Below are 25,306 nucleotides of genomic sequence, written 5' to 3'. Positions count from 1 at the left end.
GACTGGGTTATCTCACTCAGGATGATATTCTCCAGATGCATCCATTTTCTTAAGAATTTCATAAAGTCATTGTTTCTGATAGCTAAGTAGTACTCCATTGTGTAAATATACCACAATTTTTGTATCCATTCATCTACTGAAGGACATCTGGGTTCTTTCCAGCTTCTGGCTATTATAAATAGAGCTGCTATGAGCATTGTGGTGCATGTGTCTTTGTTGTATGTTGGAGCTTCTTTGGGGTATATGCCTAGAAGTGGAATAACTGGGTCTTCCGGTAGGACTATGTCCAATTTTCTGAGGAACCGTCAGACTGATTTCCAGAGTGGTTGTACCAGCTCACAACCCTACCAAGAGTAGAGGAGTGCTCCTTTTTCTCTGCATCCTCGCCAGCATCTGCTGTCATCTGAATTTTTGATCTTAGCCATTCTGACTGGTGTGAGGTGGAATCTCAGGGTTGTTTTGATTTCCATTTCCTTGATGACTGGGGATGTCAAGCACTTCCTGAGATGCTTCTTAGCCATTCGATATTCCTCAATTGAGAATTTTTTGTTTAATTCTTTACCAAATTTTTAATAGGTTTGTTTGATTCTCGGGAGTATAACTTCATGAGTTCTTTGTATATATTGAATATTATACTTCTATCAGATGTGGGGTTGGTAAAGATCTTTTCCCAATCTGTTGGCTGCTCTTTTGATTTCTTGACAGTGTCTTTAGCCTTACAGAAACTTTGCAATCTCATTAAGTCCCATATCTCGATTGTTGGTCTTAGAGCACAAATCATTGGTGTTCTATTCAGGAAATTTTCCCCATGCCTATGTGTTCTAAGGTTTTCCCAACACTCTATTTTAATAGTTTCAGTGTACCTGGTTTAATGTTGAGATCTTTGACCCACTTGCACTTGAGCTTTGTACAAGGAGATAAGAATGGGTCTATTTTCATTCTTCTGCATGCTGAGTGCCAGTTGGACCAACACCATTTGTTGAATAGGCTGTCCTTTTTCCATTGAATGTTTACTGCTCCTTTGTCAAAGATCAAGTGACCATATGTGTGAGAGTTAATTTATGGATCTTCTATTCTATTCCATTGATCTGCCTGCATATCTCTGTACCAGTACCATGTAGTTTTTAACACAGTTGCCTTGTAATATAGCTTGAGGTCAGGGATGGTGATTCCCACAGATGTTTTCTTACTGTTGAGAATAGATTTTGATATTCTAGGTTTTTTCTTATTTTAGATAAATCTGAAAATTGCTATTTCCAACTCTATGAAGAATTGGGTTGGAATTTTGATGGGGATTGCATTGAATCTGTAGATTGCTTTTGGTAAGATGGCCATTTTTACAATGTTGATCCTTCCAATCCATGAGCATGGGAGATCGCTCCATTTTCTGAGATCTTCTTCAATTTCTTTCTTCAGAGATTTGAAGATCTTCTCATACAGGTCCTTCATTTGCTTAGTTAGAGTCACACCAAAGTATTTCATATTGTTTGTGACTATTGTGAAGGGTATCTTTTCCCTAATTTCTTTCTCAGCATATTTTTCTTTTGAGTAGACGAAGGCTACTGATTTGTTGGAGTTAATGTTATATCCAGCCACTTAGCTGAACTTGTTTATCAGCTGTAGAAGTTCTCTGGCAGAACTTAACTATACTATCATGTCACTTAACTATACTATCATGTCATCTGCAAGCAGTGATATTTTTACTTCTTCCTTTCCGATTTGTATCCCTTTGATTTCCTTTTGCTGTCTAATTGCTCCAGCCAGGACTTCTAGTACTGTGTTGAATAGGTAGACGGAGAGTGGGCAGCCTTGTCTAGTCCCTGATTTTAGTGGAATTGCTTCAAGTTTCCCACCGTTAAGTTTGATGTTGGCTATTGGTTTGTTGTATATTGCTTTTATTATGTGTAGGCATGGGCCTTGGACTCCTGTTCTTTCCAAGACTTTTAACATAAAGGGGTGTTGAATTTTGTCAAATGCTTTCTTAGCATCTAGTGAGATGACCATGTAGTTTTTTTCTTTGACGTTGTTTATATGATAGATTATGTTCATGGATTTCCATATATTAAATTATCCCTGCATCCCAGGGATGAAGCCTACTTGATGATGGTGAATGTTCGTTTTGATGTGTTCTTGGATTCGGATTGCAAGAATTTTGTTGAGTATTTTTGCATCAATGTTCATAAGGGAGATTGGTCTGAAGTTTTCCTTTCTTGTAGGGTCTTTGTGTGGTTTAGGAATGAGGGTTATTGTCACCGCAAAAAATGAGTTAGGTGGTGTTCCATCTGACTCTATTTTGTGGAATAGTTTGGAGTATTAGGTGGTCAATAAATATCTGATAGAATTTTGCACCGAACACTTCTGTTTCTGGGCTTTTTTTTGGTTGGGAGGCTTTTGATGAATGCTTCTATTTCTTTAGGTGTTATGGGATTATTTAGAGGGTTTATATGGTTTTGGTTTAACTTTGGTATCTGGTATCTGTCTAAGAATTCATCCATTTCCTCTAGATTTTCCAGCTTTGTTGAGTATTGGCTTTTGTAGTAGGATCTTATGATTTCTTGGTTTTCCTCAGTTTCAGTTGTTATGTCTCCACTTACCTTTCTGATTTTGTTAATTTGGATACTCTCTCTTTGCCCTCTAGTTAGTCTTGCTAAGGGTTTATCAATCATGTTAATTTTCTCAAAGAACCAGCTCTTAGTTTTTTTGATTCTTTGAATGGTTCTTTTTGTTTGTATTTGGTCTATTTCTGCCCTAAGTTTGACTATTTCTTGCCATCTACTCCTCTTGGGTATATCTGCTTCCTTTTGTTCTAGAGCTTTCAACTGTGCTGTCAGGTTGCTAGTGTATGCTCTCTCCGGTTTCTTTTTGGAGGCACTCATTGCTATGAGTTTTTCTCTTAGTACTGCTTTCATTGCATCTCATAGATTTGGGTATGTTGTGCTTTCATTTTCATTAAATTCTAGAAAATCCTAAATTTCTTTATTTCTTCTTTGACCATGTTATCATTGAGTAGAGCATTGTTCAGCTTCCATGTATATATGGGTTTTTTGTTGTCTTTGTTGTTATTAAAGATCAGCCTTAGTCCATGCTGATCTAATAGCATGCATGGGAGTATTCCAATCTTCATGTATCTATTAAGGCTTATTTATGACCGACTATATGGTCAGTTTTGGAGAAGGTGCTGTGAGGTGCTGAGAAGAAGGTATAATCTTTTATGATGAAATGTTCTGTAGATGTCTGTTAATTCCATTTGGTTCATATCCTCTGTTATTTTCATTGCATCCTTGTTCAGTTTGTGCTTCCATGATCTGTCCATTGATGAGAGTGGGGTGTTGAAGTCTCCCACCATTATTGTGTGTGGTGCAATGTATGTTTTGAGGTTTAGTAGGGTTTCTTTTATGAATATGAGTGGTCTTATATTTGGAGCACATATGTTAAGGATTGATAAATTTCCCTGTAAGAGTAAATAGTGTCCTTCCTTATCTTTTTTTCATATCTTTTGGTTGAAAATCTACTTTATTCAATATTAGAATGGGTACTCCAGCTTGCTATTTTGGGCCCTTTGTTTGGAAGTTTTTTCCCAGCCTTTTACTCTGAGTTAGTGTCTGTCTTTGTCTCTGAGATGAGTTTCCTGTATGCAGCAAAATGCTGGATTCTGTTTATGTATCCAGTCTGATAGCCTATGTCTCTTTATTGGGCAATCGAGTCCATTTATTTTAACAGATATTAAGGAATAGTGATTGTTGTCTCCTGCTATTTTTGCTTTTAGAGGTAGAATTATGTCTGTGTGTTTTTCTTCTTTTGGTTTTCTTGTTTAGTTATTTTCTTGCTTTTTCTAAGATATAGTTTCCCTCCTTGTAATGGGTTTTCCATCAATTATTCTTCTAGGGCTAGATTGGTGTTCAGATATTGTGTAAATTTCATTTTATCCTGGAATATCTTGGTCTCTCCATCGATGGTGATTGCTAGTTTTGCTGGGTATAGCAGCTTGGGCTGGCACTTGTGCTCTCATAGGGTCTGTATGATGTCTGTCCAGGATCTTCTAGCTTTCATAGTCTCTGTTGAGAAATCGGGTGTGATTCCAATTGGTCTGCCTTTATATGTTACATGACCTTTTTCCCTTACTGCTTTTACTATTCTTTCTTTGCATTGGGCACTTGGCGTTTTGACTCTTATGTGTCGGGAGGTATTTCTTTTCTGGTCCAATCTGTTTGGAGTTCTGTAGGCTTCCTTTGTGCTCATGGTCATCTTTTTCTTAAGGATAGGAAAGTTTTCTTCTAGGATTTTGTTGAAGATATTTACTGTGCCTCTTAGTTGATATTCTTTGCCCTCTTCTATTCCTATTATCTTTAGGTTTGGTCTTCTCATTGTGTCCTAGATCTTTTGTATGTTTTGGGTTAGGAGCTTTTTGGTTTTTGCATCTTCTCTGACAGTTTTGTGTGTGTTTTCAATGTTGCCTTAGGCCCCTGAGATTCTCTCTTCCATCTCTTGTAGTCTGTTGGAGATGCTTGCATCTGTGACTCCTGATTTCTTTTTTAGGTTTTCCATCTGCATGGTTGTCTCTTTTTTTTTGTTTTCTTTATTGTTTTTATTTCCATTTTCAATTTCTTCATCTGTTTGGTTGTGTTTTCCTGTAGTTTTTTTGGATGATTTTTGTGTTTCCTCTTTAAAAGCTTCTGTTTGTTTATGGTTGTCCTCCTGTGCTTGCTTAGAAGAGTTATTCATGTGCTTCTCGAAGAGCTCCATCATCATCTTGAGGTATGAGTTCAGGTCTGAGTCTTCTTTATCTGGAGTGTTTGGTAATCCGCTGCTTGCTGTGTTGGGAGAGCTGGGTTCTGATGTTGCCAGGTTGTCATGGTTTCCATTGCTTAAGTTCTTTAGTTTTCCTCTTGCCATCTTGCTATCTGTGATTATACATGGTCTTGTTGTCAGTGACTGCCACCTGTCTCTCCTTTGCATCTGAGAGCCTGTGGGCTCTGGAAGAAAATTGCTTCTGAGTGTTCACTTCTAGTAGGCAAGCAGTGAGTTCTGGTAGCAGTGACTCAGCTTTGTCTTTGTGGGCTCAGGTGTGGGAGCTCTTGTGAGGCTGTTCTGGTAGCTCAGCCCTGTGCCCACAGGTCCTGAGTACTACTGGCAGAGACCTGGCTCATTCTCTAGGCCAAAACAGACCCTTTTCCAGATAGCACAGTACTTTCTGCTCTCTGAGAACTCCCGGTGTGCTCTCTCTGGGCCTATGTGCCAGGCTCCCCCTCTGGTCCTGATGTATGAGGGTCTGTAGAGTTGAACTTCCGGCACTGCCTTTCCCAGACAGATCCCGGTTCACACTGGCAAAGGCCTGTGCCTTACTGTGGGCCTGTGGGCTTGGTCTGCATGCACAGGCTTTCTGGGCAGATCTTGAGTCCCTCTGCCAGAGGCCAGGTTCTTACTGTGGGCCACAGTGGCACGTTTTCCGAGAACTCTGCCTAGCCCTCTCTGCTTCGGTTACTCACAGCGCAATTTCACCAGGCCTGTGTTCCCAGATCTCTGCTGTTCCAGGTGGCAAAGGGTCTGTGTCAGTCTTAATAATTCCAACAGGATTCAAATGATATTTGAGGCTGGGTTCTTAGAGCACCATGAAATTAAATGTGAAATCACAATAAATCTCTGGAAAAATATCAACACATGAAAATTGGAAAAATTAATATATGTCTAAGTAACTCATGGCCCAAAGTAAAACAAAAATGGAAATCAAGCCATGTGAACAGTTCACAGAAAGACATTTACATAGTATGCCTAAGGCTCTGGGATCAATCCAGAACAGCAAAATATTTTAAAACAGGCATACCATTTTTGAATTTTATTATTTATTGAGAATTTTATGTATGAGTACTATATTTACATAATTCTCCATCCCTCTCCTCCTTCTAATTCCTCCTGTGTTCTCTACTATGACACCCTCTCAAATGCATGGCTTCTTATTCTTTTTTTTTTACACACATACGTACATTTACAGATACAATCTGATGATTCTCCTTAATGTTACGAATGTATGTGTGTGTGTATTATATGACTGTTTCTGAAAAACACTGATTCCTCCACTCTTAGTAGCTGTCTTTTAGTTGGTGTTTTATTGCTGTAGAGAGACACCATGGCCAAGGAAACTCTTATGAAAGAAAGCATTGAGCTTTTCTCTTTCTTTTGTGGTCCCAGGCACTGCAGGAGCTGGGAGTTACCATACAGACATGGCCAAGTCCAAGAACCACACCACACACAAAACCAGTCTTGCAAATGGCACAGAAATAGCATCAAGAAACCCCAGTCACAAAGATATGAATCTCTTAAGGGGGTTGACCCTAAGTTTATGTGGAACATGAGATTTGCCAAGAAGCACAACAAGAAAATAATGGAACTTTGGAACATTGAAATTGGCTGAGGGGAATTAGTGACTATTTCTCTATTCATATACTTCTAGGGAATGCATACACACACACACAGACACACACAGACACACACAGACACACACACACACACAGAGAGAGAGAGGGGGGGGGCCTGAAGATGCAGGCCAACAACGTAAAGGTAGTGAGTGCACTCACAGAGACCATCAGGGTCCTTGAGAAGCCTGAGGCCATCAAGCCCAAGATGCCATACGGCCCCTGCCACACAAACTCAGCCATCTGGCTTTCATATATTACCCCAGCTTTGGAAGAGGATTAGAAGCTACATGGGCAAGGGTCTTAGGTTCAATCAAAGCCCAAGGTTCACACCAAGGCAGAGGCCAAAGCTCCAGCTGAGGCCCAGGCTTCAGCTCCAGTTCAGGCTCCCAAAGGTGCCCAGGCCTCTGTGAAGGCTCCATAGAGAAGGCTCCTGCCAATGTGCAGACAGACAGACAGACTGCTGTGACACATGCACCTACATACACACACACACACACACACACACATACACACACACACAAACGTTTTTGCAGATGCTGTTTTTACAAATAAACTTGAGGCAAGATCTGAAAAAAAAAAAAGAAAAAGCATTGGATTGGAGGCTAGCTTACAGTTTCACAGTTTTAGTTCATTATCACTTTGGCAAGAAACATGGCAATAGGCATGCCATGCATGATGGTAGAGAAGCATTTGATAGTTTTACATTCTGTTCCATGGTGACACACTTCCTTCAACAAGGCCACATCTTCAGATCTTTCTAATCTTTTGCAGTAATTCAACTCTCTGGTAGCTAAGCATTCAAATATATGAGCTTATTCAAACCACCACAGTAACCATTAGTTGACTGTGGCTCTTCACCTAAAATGATAAAAATAACTCATTTTAGAAACCATACATATTCTTATATATTCTCTTGACCAGTAGCTTTCATCCTTTATATATTATATACACCTTTGAATTTTATTTTATTTTTTTAGTTATTTTTTATTTGTAATATGAGAGAGAGAAGAAGAAGAAAAGAGGAGAGAAGAGCAGAGGAGAGAGGAGGGGAGGGGAGAAGAGAGTTGGGGAAGGGAGGGGAAAAGAAAGTGTGGGAGGGGAGGAGATGGGGAGAAGAGGAGAGGAGAGGAGAGGAGAGGAGAGGAGAGAAGAGAAGAGAAGAGAAGAGAAGAGAAGAGGAGAGGGATGTATTTTGGATGTGCTTGTGCCATGGCAGAGGTCAGAGACCAACTTTCAGGAGTCAGCTTTCTTCCTCCCTCTTCTTTCTGCCACGCAGTGTTCTCAGGGCTAAGTTGTTCCATAAGCTCTGTGCCCATCTCTTGTCTCTGACTCTCATCTCACCATCAGAGTTCTGAAGTTATATCTAGTTTTTTTTTGTTTTTGTTTTTTACATGCTTTCTAGAATGGAATTTATGTCACACTGGGTTATCAAACTTGGGCAGCAGGCATTTTTACACACTGAGTCATCTCCTTTGAGTGTATAATAAAAATCAGTGTCATCTACTCTCAGCAAATGCATACATACATCAAATAAAATGTATATTGCTTATGCCCATGAATATAATTTTGAACATAATTTCAAGGGTTTCACAGTATGAAAATGGCTCAAAATGGCATGGGGGATAGACTAAAGACTGAGGGAATGGCCAAAGAATAACTGGCCCAACTCAGGACCCATTCCATGGTCAAGCACCAATTCCTGAAACTAGTAAAGATACTCTGTTATGCTAGCAAAAAGGAGCCTGGCATGGCTGTACTCTGAGTGGCTCCCAGCAGCTGACTCAGACTATTGCAGACACCCACAGCCAAAAGGTGGATGGAGTTTGGGGACTCTTATGGAACAGTAAGAGGAAGGATTTTGGGTCCCAAAGTGGATAGGAACTTCATAGGAAGACCAACAGAGTCAACTAATCTTGTTGGACTCTTGGGGTTCTCAGAGACTAAACCACCAACCACAGACCATACAGGGCAGGACCTAGATCTCCCTGAAGATATGTACGTAGCAGATGTGCAGCTTGGTCTTCATGTGGGTCTGAACAACTGGAGCGGGGGCTGTCCCAAAAGCTATTGCTTGTCTGTGAGATATGTTCTTCTAGGTGGGCTGCCATGTTTGGCCTCAGTGGGAGAGAATGCACCTAGTCTCACAGAGACTTGATGTGTTGGGGGGAGATATCCAAAGGGTCCCCCACCTGCCCAGAGGAGAAAATAATGAGAAGATGGGAAAAGGATTGTGAGGGTGACTGGGAAGGGGACATGAGCAGGATGTAAAGTGAATAAGTAAAAAAATTAAATTAAGGACTGAATGGCTTAGCAGTTGAAAGCACTGACTGCTCTTCCAGAGGCCCTGAGTTCAAATCCCAGCAACCACATGGTGGCTCACAACCACCTCTAATGGGATCTTCTGTCCTCTTCTGGTGTGTCTGAAGACAGCTACAGTGTATTCACATACATAAAATAAATAAATAAATTTTAAAATTTTTAAATTAAAAATGGAAAAAAAAACCGCATGAACTCAAGAAGTGTCTGTTTCTCCTCTCCTCAATTGTATTTAAGCATAGCGTCTTCTCTCTTCCCAAGCTCATAATCCCTGCTTCCTCATTATGTCAACCTCCTTACATATCAGCATCTTTAAATTCCTATAACATGGGTCTTTCTCACAAAGTATATATAATCCAATAATTCCTATTATACTCCCTGGATATTATCTTGGGTAGTAAGGTCAGAACACATGGCCTAGATCAATCAGCATGTCCAACACCAAGTCATAAAGTACCAGAATATGAGTATGGATTATAGTCAGAAACCCTGAAGGATAGCTAGGCATTTCTTGGGTGCCTTGGCAGTAAAAATGGCAGAGTTGGGAGACCTGGCAAGCCATACAATCCAAGGAATCTAGAAGGGAGAAGGCAGTGTCTAGGGAAGTTTCTACCATGTTTTGTGAGTAAAGTCAGGAAGCAAACAGGTCTAAGGGCTCTCCCTGCAGCAATTACTTCCCCAGGCATCCTGAAACCCCAAGTTGCAGGAGGATGGAGGGAATCTGTTCTTCCTTTCCTCTGTGCCAGGAGCTGATTTCCCCTGGTGGGACTCTGGACCAAAAAGGGAAATGCATTACAAGCATTTATTAAATTGACCACCTGTGTCACCTACCACATAGGATTTTTAAGAGACCAACACATTCTGGTACCCGAATGCAGAGAAATAGGAGAGGCTCTGAAACATGGGTCGGGAGATTGAACTGAGACTTTCCTCTTCTCTTCACCTGGGTTACGGCTCTTTCCCTTGCACAAGCTCAGTGAGATGACTACAGTCCAATTTTCAAAGTGGGTATTTTTCAAAGTGGGTATTTTATTAATCATTAGTTTCTACCTGTCATTCAACAATTGTTTTAGAAATTAGACCAATGTATATTTAAAAAAAAAAAAAAAACAATGCATGACAGCACCAGCTGTCAGGGTGCTGAATTGGTATTTCGAAAGTAACCAAATCAACTACAAGTGGGACAAGACTTCAGAGTAGAAAAGTTGGAGACCGAATTTCTCCTTTATCTTAAACGCTTTATTTTAAATGAAATAGCTTTATGTTCAGCAGTGTAAATGAAGTTTTAAAAGAACTAGTATAAAGAGAAGAAAACCTCCATTTCAACGACTTGCTGTGCTCCCAAGTGTTCGGCCCTGCCCTGTATGTGCAAAGTAGACCACATGCAGGATGAACATCTGTGGCTAAGACATGAAGTGGATTGAAGAAGTACGTTATTTGCTTTTTTGTTTTTAAAGATAAAGTGGCCCTCAAATCCTCTGAAATCTTAACAGGAAACGGTATTAGGAAAAGATGCAGCCTCTCCCTAATGAGCACACAGGACTACACACATCACAGGGCGAACTGTATTTGACCTCTGGAATTTGCAAGTAACAAAATGAATGACAAGGCCTCATGCTGTGGGGGAAGGGACAGAAAGTGTGTGGGGGGGTAGTGAGGGAAAAAGTAGGCTGGCTCCTGACGCACTTTCTGGTGCTTAGGAGGGGAACTAGGGACCTGAGCCCACTGGTGACGTTCCTGTCACGTGATAAGGAGCAGCCGTATGCAGAAGTCTCTCTCTTCCAGGTACCAGCTACCAGCTCCTTATCTCCCAGGAGGAAGGCAGACTTGAAACCGAACGACAGAGGGGGGGAGGCGACTGCCCTATAGCCCGGCAGGTTGGTACAAGCCAGGGATTCCTGAAGGAGGGGTGGTAATGGACAGAGGCTACGGAGCAGAGGACTCGCTCTGCTTTTCAAATACCGCCCCCTTTCCACCCCCATTCATTTTGGCGCAGAAGATTGTGTGAGTGTTGGGGGTAGCAGCTCAGAGAGCTGTGGGCTAATGGCAGAAGGAAATGTGAGAAGGAGTCATTTCTCAGGGATAGCTACAAATCCTTCCCTGCCTGCAGATCGCTGGGTAGGAATGACAGAAGGCTAAGACCAGAGCTGATTCCAAACCAGATACTCCACTCCTTCCCAGATGCTCACCGACTTGGTGGAGGAAATGGATGGGGATGGGGACAGAGGTCACTGGACGGAGATCAGGGGTAGAGAATGCCAATTGAGATATCATAAGAACAGTGATTGAGCTACAGATGCCTTATAGAGGAGGAGGATGGGGGAGGGGACAGCGGAGGGAGTGGGGGTGGTGATGGCCTAATCCCTTTTAGGTAGCAGGCAGGGGCCATGACTCCAGGCTGAGGAAGACTGACTGACCCAGGTCAAGGCTTGAGTTCTCCTTTTCTCTTCTCTATCCCCCAACCATTTTGGATCCCAAAATGGTAGGCCAAGGTGACCAAGGGTGGGGGTTGCTGCAGAGGAGGGAAACAGGTTTAGTAGGAGGCTCAGCTCCTAATTACTGAGTGACTCCTCAACAAGGAGGGATTCAAAAGGAGGTGTTAAGGACCCAAAATGTTAGAGTTCAGAAATAATTTGTCTCTTTGACTGTAGAAAGCTGGATTGTTTTTGGTTTTTGTTTTGGTTTGTTTCTCTCTCTCTCTCTCTCTCTCTCTCTCTCTGTGTGTGTGTGTGTGTGTGTGTGTGTAGGAAAGGATGAATGCAGTGCTGTAGTTATATCTGCCCTGCCTTCTGCTTTTACTATCTCTATTTTCAGAAAAGTACCCTGCTATTATCAAGGGACCCTGGGGTGAGAGTGGGGGTTCCGGTACAGAGATCTGAGGGCAGCAAGACCTGCCTTCTGACTTTCCAAGTCCTGAGCTCTACTCATTTAAGGGAAGTGAGGACAGATTTGGGCAGGGAAATCAGACAGAGGGAAAGAGTTTGGGAGTAATTTTTCTTTTTCATAGCCTCAGGACTAGAAAAAGGTAAGCCATTGAGGGAGACATGTGGAAGAAAACCAGAGAAGACAGAGAAAGTAAGATGGAGTGAAAGTTTTGACAGAGACTGGGTCCTGCTTGCCAGTCTTCTAATCCCTCACCATCTGATTCCCATCTCCCCACAGGTCTTCACGTCTGTGGCTGTGGGCAGAAACCCAGCCAAGGAAAGGGAAGACCTGCAGCATCAGTGCAGGTTAGTGAGAGGAAGGGTGTACTCCACCCTGGAACTAGAGCAAAAGCTGGGGAAGCCACTGCTCGCCTCCTCCCTCCTGTCCTCATTACAATTTCAAGACACATTGCAAGGTCCTAAGGGAATGTGATCCTTTGCAGCTGCTGATGCCAAAGTGGAGTCTATGAAAGGGGGGGAAGGGTAGCACTTGCCACACTCTCTGAGACTATCAGAGCACCCCTGAAATCTGTGTACACTTATTTTAATAAGTTTTATATGTGCAAAGATGAGGAAACAAATGAAAATGTCCCTCAATTCCTGTAACTCTTTTTAAGTTGAAACTACATAGCAGAGCCAGAACAAACTTGAGACACTGTTACTCTCTGTGTTTCTTTCTTTAATGGTAGGGAGACACACCCTTGACATTTCCTGCAAGGTTGGTTCATGTAAGAAGTGTGTAGGGAAAGGAATGGAAAGGTAAGAGTGAACCTGGAAGGTGGATTAAGGTGGGTTGGGAAAACCATGAGAAAAGGAAAGCAACTATCCAAACCTTGTGCCATGCTGTCGACCCTTAGAGTTCTTTTTTTATCTTCTAGGACAGGCAACAAAGAAAAATTGCAACATGGAAAAGTTCTACAAAGAAAATGAAGGAAAGCCAGAAAACAAGGGAAGGGCAGAAGACGAAGGAAGTACAGAAGAGGGAGGAAAAGCAGATGAAGACAAGTCAGATGCAGAGGGGAAGCCAGCACGCCAGGGCAAGCTAGAGGAGGAGGGAGGGCAAGGTGAGCAGGCACAACAGAAAGGTGAGGGGAAGCCCGAGAAGCAGGGAAAGTCTGACGGGGAGGGGAAGCGCCAAGGGGAGAGCAAGCCGGATTCCCAGGCAAAGTCAGCCAGCGAGGCTCGGGCTGCAGAAAAGCGCCCTGCTGAAGATTATGTGCCCCGGAAGGCAAAACGAAAAACAGATAGGGGGACAGATGATTCTCCCAAGAACTCCCAGGAGGGCTTACAGGACAGGCATGTAAGCAGTGAGGAGATGATGAGAGAGTGTGCGGATGTGACGAGGGCTCAGGAAGAGCTGAGGAAGAGGCAGAAAATGAGTGGTTTTCACTGGGTGCCAAGAGATGCACAGGATGCTTTAGTCCCCAGGGGCCAGCGGGGAGTCAGGGGGGTGAGGGGCGGTGGAGGCCGGGGTCAGAAGGACTTGGAAGATGCTCCATTTGTTTAATGCCTTCAGCCTTTCGTTCTGGTTTCCTTGATGGGAAATATTTCCAGCCCTGCTTTCCCTGGCAGGCTTTTGCCGGGCCTGTGCTTTAACCTTGTGCTGAGATTTTCCTTTAGGTGTCACTCCTGTTGCCAGCAGACAGCACTATGTCTTTTAGTAAAGGACTTTCACCCATGTGCATGGAAGAGATGTTCATGGTATGCTGTAAAATAATAAAGATAACAGTTTGCAGAACCACAGATACAGTATCGGTTCATTTGTTGAAAACAAAATCACCATGTAGAGTATACACACAAGGAAAACCATACAACTACATAGACCTACAAGAAATAATGGCTTTCTCTGTTTGAGAAAATTTGAGAATTTTTTTTCTCATATAACCCCCCCAGTCCACTAAGAACAGAGTCTTTCCTACTCCTCTCTAAATATTTGTTTAGTTATTACGTACAGTGTTCGGCCTGCATGTACACCTGAAGTCGGCATCAGATCCCATTACAGATGGCTGTGAGCCACCATGTGGTTGCTGGAATTGAACTCAGGACCTCTGGAAGAGCAGTCAGTGCTCTTACCCACTGACCCATCTCCCCAGCCCGAGGGTAGTTTTGTTATTAAAAAGAAACAATAAAAGGCTGGGTGCAGTGACACAAGCCTTTAGGGCTCCAGAGGTAGAGGCAGGCAGATCTTTACCGCCATTCACCTAAGACCAGCCAGGACAAATGAGAGTGACCCGTGTCTCATATTAAGCTTGTACAGGCAAAGGAGAGACCCCTAAAACTCTTTTCAGCATATAGAACCACAGGTAAAACTGCACCACCTCTGGACTTGAAATTCGGAGGAGTTTTTGTAATCCCCGCCAATGCTACTGCTCCCTTGTCATATGTGAAAGGGGGATAGAGAAAGCTCACATCACAGAACTATGGCATACAGCGAGTTTGAAAATGAGTGCTGTCGATGTGTACTCACAACACCAGATCAGACGCTTAGCGGACAATTGAAGCAAGTCTTATCTATGCCCAGAAGAAGATACAGGAAGCTGAGATGTGGGTGATCCCTTCCCTTGAGAAAGGATCCCACCTGTTTGGCATATGCCTTCTCCCTCATGAATCCTGTAACCACTTGAGACATCCACTACTAGTCAGTGAAGTCATTGAGGTAACACTGCCACTTTTATTTTCCTGAAGCCCCTGTTAACTAGAATATTTATTGTATTTACAATGAGATTTTTCTCACTGTAATAGCTGTCTGTCAGTCATAAAAAGATGTTAAAAATTTTAACTTAAAATTACATCCACCAGATTTACCCTTTATGAATCATTTATTTATTTATTTATTTATTTATTTATTTATTTATTTAGTGACAGGGTCTCTTGTAAGCCTAGGCTGGCCTTGAACTCGGCTATGTTAGACAAGAAATTGCCTTTTGCTTTTTGTTATAAAAGCTTCTTTTTTTCTTTAAAGATTTATTTATTATATATAAGTACACTGTAGCTGTCTTCAGACACACCAGAAGATCCCATTACACACATCAGATCCCATTATAGATGGTTGTGAGACACCATGTGGTTGCTGGGATTTGAACTCGGGGCCTCTGGAAGAGCAGTCTATGCTCCTAACCACTGAGCCATCTTTCCAGCACTGCTTTTTTGTTTTTAAATTCTGTTTCTTTGTTCTTACGCTAGAATTACAGGCATACACCACCAAACCAGGTTTATGAAGAGCCAATGATCAAATTCAGGGCTTGTTTTCACAGCGTTTCTGCTCCTGGTTGTATGCACACTCTTAAATATATAACTTCATTCCTTTGTTATTGATTAAGCAAGGTCTCATGAAGACATGGCTGGACTGTACCTCACTATTGAGCTGAAGCTGGCTTTAGCTTCATGATCCTCCTGCCTCTGTCTCCCAAGTATCAGCATTCCAAGCATTAGCTACCACATTTCTTATGCAACTGAAATTTGCTATTAAAAAAAAAAAAACAAAAATCATGGTAGGGGAGAAATTGTACAATTATCCAAATGGGATATGATAGTAGCTTTCAGCGTTTGAGAGCTTACCGCTAGAGTGTCTGCATGAAAGTCCCATCTTTTTTGCAGAAAATAGAGAATCCTGGCTTCCGTAGCACACCCAAATCATCAGGATCTTCTGACTTGGCATGTCTTCTACCGTTTGTTTATTTTAAAGAATTTTATTAAATCCATGCATTTTTGGGTGGTGTGGGTGTGCGCGTGTGCATGCATGCATGCATGCTTGCTTGTGTGTGATGTTCTTGTGGAGGTGAAAGGACAATTTCCAGTAGTTGCTTCCCTCCTTCTACCATGTGGCCAGTGGGAATTGAACACACTCTTTTATTTGCTGACTCGTCTCTCCAGCCCTCATTTTTCGTGTTTCATAAAATAGATACATGCACTAAAACAAAACACCAACAGTGGAAAGAATTTATTACTAATAAATACTGCAGTCTGTATTGCCAGTTCATATACCAACTGCTTAAATATGTTTGGCTTCTACCTACCATCATTTTTTTTTTGTAATGTGCATGCGTTAATACTTTAACAGATTTGGTGAGACATACTTCACAGATTCCAAAACTTACCCATGTAAGTGCATAATTCAGCATGTTTTACTGTTAGCGGAGTTCTGTAACCGTCACATTATCTAGTTCTAAATTAGATATTTTCATCACCCTCAAAAGAAACCTTAGACATATTGACACTGTGCCTATTCCACGTCCCTAGCATCTGGTAAGCAATGATCCCTTTTCTGTCTCTACGGATTTGTCCGGTCATATAAATAGAATCACACACTACATGGCTTGTCCTGTCTGGCTTCTTCAACTTGTCATAATGTTACAGCATCCATCAGCACTAAATATCTGAGAATAAGATTTTGTTTCAATCTGACTGGTGTGAGACTGGGATGCAGGGATGGTTTAACATAAGGAAATCCATCAATGTAATCCACCATATAAACAAACTTAAAGACCAAAATCACATGGTCATCTCACTAGACGCTGAGAAAGCATTCGACAAAATCCAACACCCCTTCATGTTAAAAGTCCTGGAAAGAACAGGAATCCAAGGCCCATATTTAAACATAATAAAAGCAATATACAGCAAACCAACAGCCAACATCAAACTTAATGGCGAGAAACTTGAAGCAATCCCACTAAAATCAGGGACTCGACAAGGCTGCCCACTCTCTCCCTACCTATTCAACATAGTACTGGAAGTCCTGGCTGGAGCAATTAGACAGCAAAAGGAGATCAAGGGGATACAAATCGGAAAGGAAGAGATAAAAACATCACTCTTTGCCGATGACATGATAGTGTACTTGAGTGACCCCAAAAATTCCACCAGAGAACTCCTACAGCTGATAAACAAGTTCAGCAAAGTGGCCGGATACAAAATTAACTCAAACAAATCAGTAGCCTTCCTATACTCAAAGGACAAACATGTGGAGAAAGAAATTAGGGAAAAGGTACCCTTCACAATCGTTACAAAAACTATGAAATACCTTGGTGTGACTCTAACTAAGCAAGTGAAGGACCTGTATGACAAGAACTTCAAACCTCTAAAGAAAGAAATTGAGGAGGATCTGAGAAAATGGAAAGATCTCCCATGCTCATGGATTGGAAAGATCAACATCTTAAAAATGGCCATCCTACCAAAAGCAATGTACAGATTCAATGCAATCCCCATCAAAATTCCAACCCAGTTCTTCATGGTATTGGAAAGATCAATGTGCAATTTCATATGGAATAACAAAAGACCTAGAATAGCGAAATCCATCCTCAACAACAAAAAAACATCTGCGGGAATCACTATCCCTGACCTCAAGCTATATTACAAGGCAATTGTGCTGAAAACTGCATGGTACTGGTACAGAAATAGGCAAGTGGATCAATGGAATAGAATAGAAGATCCAGAAATGAGCCCTCATGTATATGGTCACCTGATTTTTGACAAAGGAGCAGTAAACATTCAATGGAAAAAGGACAGCCTATTCAACAAATGGTGTTGGTCCAACTGGCACTCAACATGCAAAAGAATGAAAATAGACCCGTTCTTATCTCCTTGTACAAAGCTCAAGTGTAAGTGGATTAAAGATCTCCACATTAAACCAGATACACTGGAACTATTAGATGAGAAAGTAGGGAAAACCTTAGAACACATAGGCACAGGAGAAAATTTCCTGAACAAAACACCAATGGCTCAAGCTCTAAGGTCAAAGATTAACAAATGGGACTTAATGAGATTGCAAAGTTTCTGTAAGGCTAAGGACATCGTCAAGAAAACAAAACGGCAACCAACAGAATGGGAAAAGTTCTTTACCAACACCACATCAGATAGAGGCCTAATATCCAAGGTGTACAAAGAACTCAAAAAGCTAGACACCAGAGAATCAAATAACCCTATTAAAAAATGGGGTACAGAGCTAAACAAATCATTTTCAGTTGAGGAACACCGAATGGCCGAAAAACATCTGAGGAAGTGCTCGACATCCTTAGCCATCAGGGAAATGCAAATCAAAACAACCCTAAGATTCCACCTCACACCAGTCAGATTGGCCAAGATCCAAAACTCAGATGACAGCAGATGCTGGCGAGGCTGCGGAGAAAGAGGAACACTTCTCCACTGTTGGTGGGGTTGCAAGCTAATACAACCACTCTGGAAATCTGTCTGGCGATACCTCAGAAAATTGGATATAGTACTACCTGAAGACCCAGCTATTCCACTTCTGGGCATATACCCCAGAGACACTTTAATACACAACAAAGATATATGCACCACAATGTTCATAGCGGCTCTATTTATAATAGCCAGAAGCTGGAAAGAACCCAGATGTCCTTCAGAAGATGAATGGATACAAAAATTGTGGTACATATACACAATGGAATACTACTCAGCCACCAGAAACAATGACTTAACCAAATTCTTAAGAAAATGGCTGCATCTAGAGAAGATCATCCTGAGTGAGATAACCCAGTCACAAAAGAACAGACATAATATGCAGTCACTGATAGTGGGATGCTAACCCCAGAGGCTTGCACTCCCCCAGAAACAACTCACAGACTGTATGAAGTCCAAGAAATAAAGAAAACAAAAAAATATACATATATTCACAAAACAAGAAGACTTTGACTATTTCCATGTTGCGTTTTGTTTTGCATGTACTTTACGCTTATTGCAACTAGTACGTTTTCAATGTATACTGTCAAGCCCTTGAAAAAAATCAAGTACTGACTAAAAAACATATTCACATGGTTTTATGTAAAATTTATTTTAATGTCTGAAAATACAGTACTGACAAAAATGTATAATTTTAAGCAAAAAATGTTTAACATCTTTACATGTATCTTTGTTTTGCAAAATAAAGTCGTTTAAAAAAAAAATGGAAAAAAAAAAAAAACAGATACTATCCCCATATAAGTGAACACATAAAAAAAAAAAAAAAAAGATTTTGTTTCAAAATGTGTTTTTGGTTTTCTTGGCTATATTCTCAGGAGACAAAATTTTAAAGTCTATAATGACTTGGTATAAGTTTTGACGACCTGCCAAATTGTTTTCTGAAACAACTGTGACACTAGACAGTCCTACCAGCGGTGCACTCACGATCCGATTTCTCAATATCTTTGTTGACACAGTTTTATTATAGCAATCTTAGTTGATTAAAAAGTAGCAGCTCATAAAGATTTTAATCTAAACCTTCCTAATGGCTAACAACCTTCAGCATTGTGTGGTATTTGTGTTTATCATTTATATTTCTTCTAAGAAGAAATGTGTATCTGCCTGCTTCTGACTCCCGAGTACTGGGATTAAAGGCATGCACATTTTAAAACAAGATTGATAGTCATTTTTTATTGTTGAGTTGAAATAACTCCTTGTCTAGCGGATACAAGTCCCTTATCAGATAGATAATTTGCAAGTGTTATTTAACTCGATAAGTACAGCCATTCTCTGTGGACCTTCTGATATGATAATGGAGCACATTCTGCCTCACCAAATGTGTTAGTCATCTTTCCTGTGCCATAATAAAAGTCTGAGGAAAAGAAACTTTAAAAGAGCAAAAGTTATGGTTGGGGAGGTTGAAAACACTGACTACTCTTCCATAGAACCTGAGATGAGATTCCATATAGCCATATGCTGGAGCCCATCTGTACCTCTAATTCCAGGGGCATCTGACACCCTCTTCTTGTCCCTGAGGGAACTACAAATACACAATACACTTGAATACAAACAGGCAAGACAATCTTATACTATATATATTATATATTATTGTATAATCTTATTGTATAATCTCTCTCATTATATATAGATTATTGTAATATATATATGTATATATATATATAATGAGAGAGAGAGAGAGAGAGAGAGAGAGAGAGAGAGGGAGGGAGAGAGAGAGAGAGGTGTATGGGGGCCCAAAGGATCTGGTAGATAACTTCGATGTTAAAGTGTTTGATGTACAAGTATCAAAACTTGAGTTCAGATTTCCAGTGCCCACATAAATGCCAGATGAGTTGGTGTACATCTGCAAGTCTAGAACTGGACAGTCTGGACAGGGGTAGGTGGTGGTAGGAGTGAGATAGACATTCATTCTAGTTAATCCGTGAACTTCAGTCTTAGAGAATCTGACACAAAAAGTAAAGAGGAGGAACTGGAGAAATGACTTGGTGGTTGGGAGAGCTTGCTGCTCTTGCCCTGCTGTGGTTCTAAGAGCCCAAGCTGAATGGCTCACAACCACCTATAATTTTAACTCCAAAGTATCTGGCACCCTCTTCTGTCCTCTGTGGGTACTGCATACATGTGGTGTACATAAAGACAACACACCAGAAAGTAGTGACACAAATATAACATAATAATAATTATACAGGTAAAATATTAAAAAATAAATAAATGAATACAAATAAGGTAGATACCTGATGTCATCCTTTGGTGTCACAAAGTGCACATGTGCATGTGCACACACACACACACACACACACACACAGCTCTACCAAAGACATTGTTACCACATCGATAAGTACACCAAAGAGTTACTGAACTCTGAGGATCATTTGCTGGTTTACGGTACGTTCATACTAGAGTAGCTAATAATGCCAAACACCTCATGACTTAATATAGTGGAGGCCTATAGAGATAGCTCAGCAGTTAAGAGCACTGTCTGTTCTTCCAGAGGACACAAGATAAACTCCCAGCACCACATGGAGACTCACGACCATCTATAACTTCAACTTCAGAGTATCTTATGCTCTCATCTGGCCTCTGTGGGCATCAGGCAAGTACATGGTTCATAAATGTACAGGTGGGCAAAATACCCAAATATTGGGGCTGGAGAGATGGCTCAGTGGTTAAGAGCACTGACTGCCCTTCAGAGGTCCTGAGTTCAAATTCCAGCAACCACATGGTGGCTCACAGCCATCTGTAATGAGATCTGGTGTCCTCTTCTGGTGTGTCTGAAGATAGCTACAGTGTACTTATATAAATCAAACAAACAAATATATCTTTAAAAACTGAATTAAAAAATACCCATATGTTTAAAAGATGATGCAAGGCTTATTCCTCAAACGGTAGAAGATGGGGGGAAGGAGAAACTATTTCCTGTAGTATCTTATAAGAACATAGCTTATGATGCTAGCGGAGTATTAGGTAATAAGAGTCCCTGTGTGGCAGGATAAAAAGACAGAAAAAATAGGAAGTCATGTGAAGGAAAATTTCTTATCTAGGGATCTCGTTTTTATTCCTTGCTGTCAACAGTTTCATTCCAAGAGTCAAGAGTTTCAATGCAACCGATGAAATCAAAACTGCTGTGAAGACTGACTATACAAACAATAATAAAAGAAGATTTACACAAAGTCACATACAGGTAAGAAAAGGAGCCTAGGTTGGAATCTAAGTATATTTGGCTCTAAATGAATAAATTTCAATTAATGTTCTTAAATTTGATCTTTAGTTTATTGTCTCATCAGTACTTTAGGGTTTCAGAAAAGTTGTATGCACTGTTTCCTAAGAGGTAAATCTTAAAAACAAACAGACAAAAACCAAACAATGGCAGCACTGACCAGCTGATATGAGGCCCCCAACTCATATACAGCAGAGGACTGCCAGGTCGGGAGTCAGTCAGAGAAGATGCACCTAACCCTCAAGAGACTGGAGGCCCCAGGGAGTTTAGAGGTCAGGTAAAGTGGGGGTGGGGGTGGGGTCATCCTCATGGAGACAAGGGGGAAAGGGGGAGAATGACCAAATGTCACTGCCAAACCTTAAATGGCACCTTTACAGCAATCCACAACTGGATTAGACAGGATACAATCGTGAGTGAGTGGTTTCTCAACTGCTCAGTGAGGAAGTGATAAGACTTGTAAAACTGTGTGCTCCTATAAAGCAAGTTGCTTTGCCTGCAGTCTCTCAGACTTTAGGGCCTAAGGATGACTTGAACATAAGAAATACTGGAAATAGAAACAACTTAAACGGAAACTATAATGAAGTGTGGAACATACACATTATTGAATACGATTCAACTGTTAAGAGAAAGGATCTGAGATCTGAGGGTAAGTAGATGCAACAAGAAAATATTTGGTAAGAGTTAGGGTTTTACTGCTGTGAACAGACACCATGACCAAGGCATCTCTTATAAAGGACAACATAATTGGGGCTGGTATACAGGTTCAGAGGTTCAGTCCATTATTATCATGGCAGGAACATGGCAGCACCCAGGCAGGCATGGTGCTGGAGGAGCTCAGAGTTCTACATCTTCATCTGAAGGCTGCTAACAAAATACTGGCTTCCAGGCAGCTAAGATGAGGGTCTTAAAGCCTAAACCCACACACCTTCTCCAACAAGGCCACACCTCCAAACAGTGTGACTCCCTGGACCAAGCATATACAAACCATCACAACATGTTTGTTTATTTCTAATTTTATTATTTCTCTGTTTTTGTTTTTGTTGAGACAAGATTTTTCTGTGATTCCCTGACTGCCCTGAAACTTGCTCTGTAAAGCATTCTGACCCCAAACTAAGAGATCTGCCCACTTCTGCCACTCAAGTCCTGGGAATAAAGGCATGCACCACCACATCTGGCAATGTTTATTTTTTTAATTTATTGGATACTCTCTTGTTTACATTTTAAATGTTATCCCCTCCCTCCACCCACCCAAACACTGTCAATACCCTTGCCACTCCCCTTGCTTCCATGAAGGGGCTCCTTTTCCCAATCACCCTATCCACTTCAGCACCTTGGCATTCCCCTACACTGGGAAAACACTTCACTGGACCAAAGGTCTCTCCTCCCATTGATGCCAGACAATGCTATCCTCTGCTACATATGCATCTGGAGTCATGGGTCTTTCCATGTGTGCTCATTGGTTGGTGATTTAGTCCCTGGGAGTTCTAGAGGGTTTGGATGTTTGATAATGTTGTTTTTCCCATGGGGTTACAAACTGCTTCAGCTCCTTCAGTCCTTTCTCTAGCTCTTTCATTGGGGTCCCCGAGATGTCTGAGGGTTAGCTGCAAGCATCTTCAACTGTATCTGTATGATGCTGGCAGAGCCTCTTATGAGGCCTCCATATTTGGTTCCTGCCAGTAAGCACTTCTTGGCTTCAGCAACAGTGCTTGGGTTTGGTGGCTGCATATGGGATGGATCCCCAGGTGAGGCAGTCTTTGGATGATCTTAGCTTCCATGTGTATGTGGGGTTTTTGTCGGTTTTGTTGTTATTGCAGACCAGATTTATTTTAGTCCATGGTGATCTGATAGGATGCATGGGAGTATTTCGATCTTCTTATATCTGTTGAGGCCTGTTTTGTGACCAATTATATGGTCACTTTTGGAGAAGGGACTGTAAAGTGCTGAGAAGGTTTTAGAATGAAATGTTCTATAGATGTCTGTTAATTCCAATTGGTTCATAACCTCTACTAGTTTAGCTGTGTCTCTGTTCAGTTTCTGCTTCCATGATCTGTCCATTGATAAAATTGGGGTGTTGAAGTCTCCCACTATTATTGTGTTGGTGCAATATATGCTTTGAGCTTTAGTAGGGTTTCTTTTCTGAATGTGGGTGCCCTTGTATTTGCAGCATAGATGCTGCATAACTGGAAGCTCCTTGCCAGTGTCGTTATCAAGGTTGCTTTAAGTTAGGTTGCTGTGACCAATGGCTATTTTGGATAGTTTGCAGAAGTTATTAAATTAATCCATGTTAAACCTGTAGAACATATTTTTATGTCAAGAAATATGGTAACAAAAAGCATAATCAGTTTAAGTGGAAGTCAGCCTAGGATCTGTTTTTACTCATTCAAACATCTTTACCCTTCAAATTGAATGATGAAGAAGGATGCTTGATGTTGAGTTCATGGCCTTGCTAGGGACAGAATGACATGGTTCCTGCCTCCCTGACAGGGCCAGCAAGTGTGGCCTCCTCAAGTGTTGATGGGGTCAGGAGTTGGTAAGTAAACATGGGTCAAACAGATTCAAAAATGAGAGAAATGTACGTTTAGGTTTTGAAATGTATTAGTAAGAAAGATGTCAAGATGTACACAAGGCTTTTGCAAGATTTGTTTGAATTCATACAGAACATTTGTCTGTGGTTCTCTGAAGAAAGCTCATTGAGCCCTGATACATAGTGTGAGGTCAGTAAAGACCTTCACAAGTGGGTACAGACCCACGAGGGTGAAGAAATGCCTACGCTTGCTCTCTTCTTGTGGAACACATTAAGCAGACCTTAAAAACAGAAGTGGGGACTGGAGAAATGTCTCAGTGGTTAAGAGCACTGACTGTTCTTCCAGAGGTCCTGAGGTCAAATCCCAGCTACCACATGGTGGCTCACAACCATCTGTAATGGGATCTGATGCCCTCTTCTGGTGTGTCTGAAGACAGCTACAGTGTACTCATATATAATAAATTAATTAATTAATTAAAAAAAAACTCAGTCGGTTGTTGATCTGCCTCACTCTAGCTCAGCCTCAGTGGCCAACTTTCTCCGATTTGATTCATTTGGGGAAAACTACACCTTTACTAAGGCTGCCACCATCACCCCCTTCCCCAATACCGAGGACTTTACAGGCAAATCTTATTATTTATGAAGTTGAAAATGGCCATTCAATATTACTCAGTTGAGAATTCTGTTTAGCTCTTTTCCCCATTCTTTAAATGAATTATTTGGTTCTCTAGAGTCTCACTTCTTGAGTTCTTTGTATATATTGGATATTAGTCCTCTATTAGTAAAGATCTTTTTCCAATCTGTCGGTTGCCATTTTGTGCTATTGACTGTGTATCCTTTGCCTTACAGAAGCTTTGCAATTTTATGAGGTCCTATTTGTTGATTGTTGATCTTAAGAGCATTTGCCATTGGTGTTCTGTTCAGGAAATTTTCTCCTGTGCTCATGTATTCAAGGCTTTCCCCCACTTTCTTTTGTGTTAGATTCAATGCATCTGGTTTTATGTGGAGGTCCTTGATCCACTTTGACTTGAACTTCATACAGGGAGTTAGGAATGAATCAATTTGTATTCTTCTACATCCTGACCACCAGTTGAACCAGAACCATTTTTTGAAAATTCTGTCTTTTTTCCACTGTATGGATTTAGCTTATTTGTCATTAGTCATCAGGGAAATGCAAGTCAAAACAACCCTAAGATTCCACTTTACACCAGTCAGAATGGCTAAGATCAAAAACTCCAGTGACGGCAGATGCTGGTGAGGATGTAGAGAAAGAAAAAACACTCCTACGCTGCTGGTAGGATTGCAAGCTGGTTCAACTACTCTGGAAATCAGTCTGGAGTTTTCTCAGAAAACTGGAAATAGTCCTACCTGAGGACCCAGCTGTACCACTCCTGGGCATATACCCAAGAGATGCTCCATATAACAAGGACACATGCTCTACTATGTTCATAGCAGCCTTATTTATAATAGCCAGAAGCTGGAAAAAAGCAGATGTCCTTCAACAGAGGAATGGATACAGAAATTGTGGTATATCTATACAATAAAGTACTACTCAGCTATTAAAAACAATGAATTTATGAAATTCATAGGTAAATGGATGGAACTAGAGACTATCATCCTGAGTGAGGTAACCCAGTCACAAAATAACACACATGGTATGTACTCAGTGATATGTGGATTTTAGGCAAAGATCTTAGAATACCCACAATACAACTCATGGACTGCA

At 41.1% G+C, this 25,306-nt stretch overlaps 1 protein-coding gene across 4 annotated transcripts; it reads left to right on the top strand.

Annotated features, from left to right (window-relative positions):
* Window positions 1–10,472: 10,472 nt before the first annotated feature.
* TCEAL5 (transcription elongation factor A like 5) lies at window positions 10,473–13,396 on the top strand. Of its 4 annotated transcripts, none has more exons than XM_080910917.1 (4): window positions 10,473–10,606; window positions 11,892–11,959; window positions 12,343–12,412; window positions 12,532–13,396. In XM_080910917.1, the coding sequence occupies exon 4, from the start codon at window positions 12,558–12,560 to the stop codon at window positions 13,158–13,160; it is 603 nt and encodes a 200-aa protein (XP_080767043.1). In that variant the 5' UTR covers window positions 10,473–10,606; window positions 11,892–11,959; window positions 12,343–12,412; window positions 12,532–12,557; the 3' UTR covers window positions 13,161–13,396. The 4 variants fall into 4 exon arrangements, with proteins under 4 accessions (XP_080767043.1, XP_080767044.1, XP_080767042.1 ...); XM_080910919.1 differs by lacking the exon at window positions 10,473–10,606 and adding an exon at window positions 11,192–11,211; XM_080910918.1 differs by lacking the exon at window positions 12,343–12,412.
* The last annotated feature ends 11,910 nt before the right edge of the window (window positions 13,397–25,306 follow it).

This window comes from Micromys minutus, assembly GCF_963924665.1.
Source record: "Micromys minutus genome assembly, chromosome: X".
NCBI lineage: Eukaryota > Metazoa > Chordata > Mammalia > Rodentia > Muridae > Micromys > Micromys minutus.
Note: the sequence above shows the minus strand (reverse complement) of the source record. Positions and strands in the feature narration are given on the sequence as shown.

Bases quoted from the DNA above. Each gene is read 5' to 3' on its own strand.
- TCEAL5 (XM_080910918.1), top strand. From the start codon at position 12,558: ATGGAAAAGTTCTACAAAGAAAATGAAGGAAAGCCAGAAAACAAGGGA.